We start from the raw sequence: 7,500 nt of genomic DNA, 5'->3' as shown, positions 1-7,500 counted from the left end.
TGCGACTACCATGGAAACGAGATCCTCCAAAGCTAGAAAGTAATTAGAAAGTTAAGGCAAGACCCTGTGAAAGCTAAGGCTTACAAAACAGCGATCAACGAATATGTAGAGAAAGGTTTTGCAGAGGAAGTACCTGATCAGAGTGATGACAATGGAACTGTGCGGTACTTACCGCATCATGCTGTATTTCGTGATGACAAAAGAACGACAAAATGCAGAATCGTATTTGATGCTTCCGCACGAGAAGGAGGTGATGCTTCCCTTAACGATTGTATTCTTCCCGGTCCTCCTTTACAGCCGAAGCTTGCATCTGTACTGATTCGATTTAGAACACACAAAATTGGTCTCATAGCAGACATTGAAAAGATGTTTCTGCAAGTCAAACTAGCACCAGAGGACAGAGATGTTCACCGCTACCTGTGGAGAGATTTACAGCCTAACGAAGCACCAAAGGTGTACAGAATGCAGAGATTGACTTTCGGTGTGAACGCAAGTCCTTTCCTTGCAATTGCTACAGTCCATGCTCATGTAAGCAAATACAAAGAAATGTCCCCGTATGCAGTAGAAGAAATTTTACAAAATATGTATGTCGATGACTGCCTAGTAGATTCAACTTTGAAGCTTCAACAAGAAATGTCAGAAATTATGATGACAGCAGCATTCAATTTGACCAAGTGGGCAAGTAACTCAGTGCTAGTAATGGATGCTATTGACCTAGCTAAAAGAGCCTCATCGCCATTCGTGGAGTTCAATTCGAGCGACCCCCTAAAAGCACTTGGCGTGTCATGGGACTTGAACTCTGACCACTTTAGATTCCTCGCACCGAGTGGAATCATCTCATCCCATGATCCAGTGTCAAAGAGAAGTCTACTTAGTCTGGCATCGCAAATGTTTGACCCACTGGGACTGATATCACCCTTCACTGTTAGAGCCAAAATCCTTTTCCAAGAGTTGTGGTTGAAAGGATTACAGTGGGATGACCCGTTAGATAGCGACACTAAAGCAAAGTGGTTAAGTTGGAAGTCCGAGTCGTTGCAGCTAAAAGATGTGACTATCCCTCGATGCTTCGGAAATGGTATTACGCAAGACTCTGTGGTAGAGGTGCATGGTTTTGGAGATGCTTCCCCCAAGGCCTATGGAGCAGCATTGTACATTCGAATAAGAGACAAGCAAGACAATGTATCCTCACAGCTGGTAATATCGAAGTCCAGAGTCGCGCCCATTAAGAAGGTGTCACTTCCAAGGCTGGAACTTTTAGCAGCAGTTGTAAATGCCAGGTTGCTAAAATTTGTTGTAGGGGCTTTGCCAATGAAGGTGGCTAGGGTTGTGTGTTGGTCAGATAGTATGGTGGCACTGCATTGGATAAAAGGGCAGAGTTATTCCTGGAAGCCATTTGTTGCCAATCGTGTGGCTGAGGTACAGTCAACATGGGATCCTGAGTGTTGGAGGTATTGTGGAAGTAAGGAGAATCCTGCAGACTTGTTGACGCGTGGGTTAAGCTGTAATGATATGATTTCAAGCACTTTGTGGTGGAATGGACCCCAATGGATGTCTTCGCCTTGTGAACCACTACCCGCTCAACCGGAAAACGAAGCTGCTCCCGCCGAAGCTTGCGAGGAAAAAAGAACTACCCATCTGTATACAGCAGTCGTTGCAAAACCACTGATTGATATGTCACGCTACGGGACATGGTTAAAGTTGATTCGAGTAACTGCTTATGTATTGAGAGCGGTCAAATTGTTTAAGACTAAGTCTAGGTCTTGTGAAAGGGAACTGTCGGCGGACGAGGTGAAGCAAGCCGAGATTAAATGTTGTATGTGGGTGCAGGAAGTGGTCTACAAAGAAGAATTCGAGAAACTGAAAGCTGGAGAGGTACTTCCCACTAAAAAAGCCGCCTCCTGAAACTGGACCCTTATTATGACAGAGATGATCAGGTATTAAGAGTTGGTGGGAGACTACAGTTTGCTGATCTTCCCGAACAGAGCAAGCATCAAATAATCTTGCCTCACGGACATCCCGAAGTTGCCAAGATGGTGCAAGATGTACATAAGAACATGTTGCATGCTGGTCCAGAAACGGTATTATCAACTTTAAGGCAGAAAGTTTGGCTAACTTAAGGAAGACGTGAGGTTAAACGTGTTATCAGAAGGTGTTTAGCTTGCCAAAGACAACGAGTTGGACCTTGTTCCCAGAAAATGGGTCAGTTGCCAGAGGAAAGAATTTCCTGTTCACGAGCTTTCGCGCATGTTGGGACTGATTTTACGGGACCACTGTATGTGAAAGAGGGCTTAAATATTAAGAAAGCATATGTGTGTATTTTCACATGCGCATCATCTCGTATGGTTCACCTGGAACTTACACATAGTTTGACAACTGATGAGTTCCTTCAAGCTTTTAGTCGCATGACGAGTCGCAGAGGTCTTTGCCATACAGTGTGGTCAGACAATGCACAAACCTTCAAGGCAGCAAGCAGGGAAATTCAGAAATTATACGATGAACCCACTACTGAAAGTCAAAGATTGTGGAGTACGCTGGATAAAAGACCAAATCAAGTCAGAGTTCTCATCACTAGGGATCAAGTGGAAATTCATCACAGAGCGTCCCCCATGGAGAGGTGGATGGTGGGAACGATTTTGCAGAGCGATAAAAGAACCACTGCGTAAGGTCCTTGGAAGGGCACTTCTCACCTTTTCTGAGCTAAACACGTTGCTGGTCAGAATCGAAGGTATCATTAACTCGCGGCCGTTGACCGCAGTAAGTGATGATTGCAGAGACCCGTTACCTATTACACCTGCTCATCTTGCAATTGGTAGGCCAATTAACCAGTTACCGGAAAGGAAAGAAAGTAGCTTAGAGGAGACCAGTAAGAGGACTGTGGAAAGGTATCTCTACCTGCAGAGACTACTCAATCACTACTGGAAGCGTTGGAAACAAGAGTACCTACATCTCCTATCGGTAAGAAACAAGTGGCATAAAGAGATCCCTTCTATTCGAGTAGGCGACATTGTACTTATTTCTGACGACAATGTGCCGCGCACCAAATGGCCGTTGGCTAAAGTTGAAAGGGTTTATCCAGGAAACGACGGGCTTGTACGGACCGCTACAGTTAGAGCGCATAACAGTTTCTATAACAGACCCGTTCAACGTTTACACAAGTTAGAGATTGAGTCAGCAGCTTCACAAGTAAGCCCGGGAGCAGAGGATCCAGTCCATGGTGGGGAGAAGCCACAAACGAACACTGTTCATGCTGCAAGTATGCCTGTTTCGAAGCCTAATTTGTGCGTTGTCCTCCCCGAAGGAGGACAAGGTGGGGAGAATGTTACAGCCCGTACTCGTTCTGGAAGAGTTACAAAGAAGCCTGAGAGACTGGACCTGTGAATAGTTATACTAACCCCACCCTAGTGTGTACGACTTAGAGTGTCATGTGGCTTTCGTTGTTTCCCGCTCTTGTTATCGAAGGTTTTTGTACGTCGTAGCATTTCACTCGTATACATCCCCTTTGTAAATCGATGTGTAGCCGAGTCCAGTGGATTAAAGTTGTGTTACGCTTCAGTGCCTCGTCGTAATTTCTAACAACACCAATACACGCGTGGACGGCAGATTCACGCTATTTTGTTTTGACCAGAGTTGATTACCGTGGGAGGAATATTATAAACGAATTCGAAAGTTACCGTTGGCTTTAATTTGAGAGAAACACATTTAAAGCATGGGGAATGTTACTTCCTGTACCTTTTCGACGACTGTATTGCGGCAAAGGCCGGCGTAATTCTTCCTCCGAACTTCACTGAATATGCAATCTTTTAAGCTTGACATTTTAATTTGTAATTGAGATAACCTAGCATTTTGTCGTTGGACGGTTTGGCAATAGATTTTTAAAGAAAAAAAAAAGAGAAATACATTATTCCTTTAACGTGTTTGCCCATGAAGGTTTCTTTGGTGATTTTCTCGGGTAATATCTTAATTCAATATTCAATATTTAATATTTAATATTCTTAATTCTAGAAGTTGCGCTCAGTAAAATCATGATAAATTTGGCCGTTAATCTTTTGATGGAGTACGAACAGTAAGATGGACTCGCAAAATTTCTTTTATATTTGTACAATTGGTCTCTCAACTGGAAATATTATGAAGCAATCTTGACTCCAAATTGTGCAAAGAAACCGTGTCATGTACAGTAAGTGATACACAGATATTCAAAACATGCATTCGTGTAACTTGCGATTTTATCAGCATCTCCTCGTTTTGATATATATGTCCTTTGTCTCATCCAGGAAACCAATATGCATCGGCTTTCATTGCCATTTGAAAGAACCAGCTATTTAGCTTTCAAAACGTCAGGGAAGTTTGTGCCAAAGTACTTTCAACCACATGGCCACAGAGCTCGACAACGGAATCGCTAATTTCACTCTTTCGAGGGATTCAAACCCGATTCTGGACAAGTTATGAGATGTTCCAGATGGCATATCTCCATTTATACAAATAAAATCAAGTTGCACCGTCCACGTCATTGTAAGAACAAAAGGCAGCAAATTTTTTCGTACACTTACGGCGGATTAGTCTCGAGGACTTCGCGAGAGCTCCGCGCAATCACGATGGCATTTTCACTTCCGGCATTTCAACAGCCAATCAGATCACGAGTTTGGTCGGCCAAAATTTGGCCGACCGTCCGGAATTCTTGAGAGACTTTTGGTCAGGCCCAATTTTAGCGAGCGACGACATAAGAGAACATATGCGCGAAGCTAAAAATGGGCCTGATCGCAGGTTAGCATCGACCTAAACCGTTCAATATTGGCCTGTGAGAGTTAAACTTTTGTCTGTGCAACTTTGAGCGGAAGCTTTCTGTAGAAAACTGGTTTTCGTGTTTTGAAGGAAAAAAGGTATCATGAGGCAGTGGCTATTCGTACGGGACCCGTACACCGATCTATATTCGTCATTCATACGGGAGTCTTCTTAGAATGATTATGACAGGTTCTGATATTGTCAAGATCTTTGCATGTTTTATATATCCTCTAACTCGGCTTCGCTTTTGGAGTATCTTTGTATCTCACATAAGTTTGAAATTTGAAACAAAGAGGAGGAAAAGGCCAAAAAAATTAATGAGGCCGAAAATTTCTTAAAACAACGGGACTGAGTAATCATCAAAAAAGCCTTCTGCGTTTTAGGATTTTGAATAAAGTACAGGCGAACCCTGAACAAAACTTATAAATGTAGGACGCTATCACTCAATGAGTGTATGTGAAGCCATTTTCCTCGTTATGGCTGCTTGAACAACTAAGCAACCGGCGATATTGCTTACGCCGCGGGCTAAAACAAGAATTGAATTAAAATATTTGAAAAATGTAAAAAACACTTGCCCGAGCACGGTCTAGTATCAACAACAGACGGGAGACAAGAACACCTCACGAATATAAAAACACGACAACAGCGTAAGATGTTGGTAAAGAAATATCTTGAGAAGCAAAATAAGAATGATTTTGTCATTGAGAAGCTTTTACTCTGCAACTTATTTTAATCACGTGGCCAGAATAGAGTCAAATGACCAATGTAACCAACGGAATGAAGTATAGCTACCAACATAACCACTTTCAATCGTTGGCAAACTCATAGATCCTTACCATTTACTTTCCACAAAAAATTCTAAATATGCTATTAGAGTGTTTTGTAATGATGGACAAAACATTTCAATTATTTTGCACAAATAAATAGTTATTCTTTGTTTTTGCCTTCCTGTCAAATTTCGCAAAGTATCATGCATTCTTCTTCATGCAAATTGCCAAGCAACTGGGCTGTTATTTTCGTATGTGCAGGTCAATGCTATCCTAGTTTTGGAGTTACTAGTTCGTGGTTTATACTTTGTCCGAAGTCCGCATTCTATCTTCGACTCTGACCGTCTGGTCACTTACAGTCGATTGAGCGGGTGGGTGATGGACAGTTCGGACGCTAGTGGCATGGGTGTCATGGATTTGTGTGTGTCGTGTATTAAAGGTTGAAAGCCATGCATTATAGTTAAATCATATTTTTTTCTTTTCAGTATAATTGTATAAAACTAGCCTTTTAGCACACTACAGAACTTATGGGAGCGATTCTAGAATATCCGGCTCGTAGCGGCAATCATCCTGTGAAATTAAGAGGAAGTCATATTTTCAACAATGAACAAAAACTTAACTTAAGTGACACTTAACACTAGAAGGAATAAAAACAAACTGGGCACAAAGACTATCAGTGATAATTGCGACAGGAAGACATTCTTTTCACTTTGAAACTTCGTTCCTGTCTTGACATAACAGGACAAACCGGCAATGCCAGGCAAATGAGATTATTTAAAGTGCCCCTAACCCTTCAAGTTGTTTTTTTTGGGTAGATTTTCACATCTTTCAAGGAGTCATTTTCGGAATTTTTTTAAAAAATTATAGAATCTTGACTTTTTTACGAGCGCTAAAAGTGAAGGCAGTCGCGACTACTTGTTCACCTATCGTTCGCATTAGTCCCACACTCGGCCAAATGTGTCTATTTATCCAGCGTGACGTAAGAAAAGGACATCGTGGAAGCTTGAGTTGCTGAATGTCCTTTTCTTACGTCACAGCTAAAAAAGTGTCAAATATCGGACGCTTCTTATTGGCTCGTTCCGAATGAGCCCAGGAGACAATGATTTGTCCAGCGGGGCTTATAGCGCGCAAAAAAATCAAAAATTTCAGTAATTTCAAGCGCTCGTAAGAAGATCAGGATTTCATATTAAAAAAAAAAAAATGCGAAAATGAGTTCTTGAAAGATATGAAAATCTACCAAAACATAACAAGTTGAAGGGTTAGGGGCACTTTAAGCTCGACAACGTTAGGGAATTAAGTCATTCCAAACCAGACACGCCGAGGTAAGTTCGTGGTTATAGCTTTTCTCTTCTCACTTTTAAAACTAAAGTCTTGCTTTAGAATATGTTGCATCCGCCCTCTAAAAAAATACTGAACTATTATCTTCCGTGTAAAGTTTAATTAAAATCAAGTGAGGACTCCAGTGCCGGCTATTTGTTTCCTAAACGTTTAGTCCTTCGGTATTGCAATACTCGTAACAAATCGTTGAAACAGACACCGTTTGTGTCGAATTTTCCACAAAAATCCTGAGATTTCTATTTCACACTGTTTTCCCCCATGAAATGTGCTTTCTCCCTCCCCAATGTTGAGCCACGAGTGTTTTGAAGCACTGAGACCACTGTGATATCCAAATCAACATTGGGGAAGGGGAAACAGACACAAGTGTTTCAAGATTTTTGACGAGTATTGCAAACTCGTCACAAATCGTTGAAACAGACACCGTTTGTGTCGAATTTTCCACAAAAATCCTGAGATTTCTACTTCACACTGTTTTCCCCCTTGAAATGTGCCTTCTCCCTCCCCAATGTTGAGCGACGCGTGTTTTGAAGCACTGAGACCACTGTGATATCCAAATCAACATTGGGGAAGGGGAAACAGACACAAGTGTTTCAAGATTTTTGACGAGTATTACAAT

At 41.8% G+C, this 7,500-nt stretch overlaps 3 protein-coding genes across 4 annotated transcripts in view; all 3 read left to right on the top strand.

Moving 5' to 3' along the window:
* Window positions 1–1,902, top strand: part of LOC138053958 (uncharacterized) — a 2,296-nt gene extending 394 nt beyond the window's left edge. The window contains exons 1-2 of the mRNA XM_068900482.1: window positions 1–39; window positions 110–1,902. The exon at window positions 1–39 is cut by the window's left edge and continues 394 nt beyond it. Of these exons, the coding sequence (XP_068756583.1) occupies window positions 1–39; window positions 110–1,902 (1,832 nt within the window). The remainder of the gene's footprint in view (window positions 40–109) is intronic.
* Window positions 1,903–2,445: 543 nt separating this feature from the next.
* On the top strand, window positions 2,446–3,378 carry LOC138053957 (uncharacterized). The gene has a single exon (XM_068900481.1). The coding sequence runs from the start codon at window positions 2,446–2,448 to the stop codon at window positions 3,376–3,378; it is 933 nt and encodes a 310-aa protein (XP_068756582.1).
* Window positions 3,379–6,640: 3,262 nt separating this feature from the next.
* Window positions 6,641–7,500, top strand: part of LOC138052175 (cationic amino acid transporter 2-like) — a 46,646-nt gene continuing 45,786 nt past the window's right edge. The window contains exon 1 of one of the 2 annotated variants that reach the window (XM_068898548.1): window positions 6,641–6,868. The gene's annotated coding sequence lies outside the window, so the exon portion shown is untranslated. The remainder of the gene's footprint in view (window positions 6,869–7,500) is intronic. The other variant, XM_068898546.1, reaches the window with a different exon arrangement.

The sequence above is a fragment of the Montipora capricornis genome, chromosome 6 (assembly GCF_036669925.1).
Source record: "Montipora capricornis isolate CH-2021 chromosome 6, ASM3666992v2, whole genome shotgun sequence".
Classification (NCBI taxonomy): domain Eukaryota; kingdom Metazoa; phylum Cnidaria; class Anthozoa; order Scleractinia; family Acroporidae; genus Montipora; species Montipora capricornis.
Note: the sequence above shows the minus strand (reverse complement) of the source record. Positions and strands in the feature narration are given on the sequence as shown.

Excerpts from the sequence above, each read along its gene's own strand:
- LOC138053957 (XM_068900481.1), top strand. The coding sequence starts at position 2,446 with ATGCACAAACCTTCAAGGCAGCAAGCAGGGAAATTCAGAAATTATACG.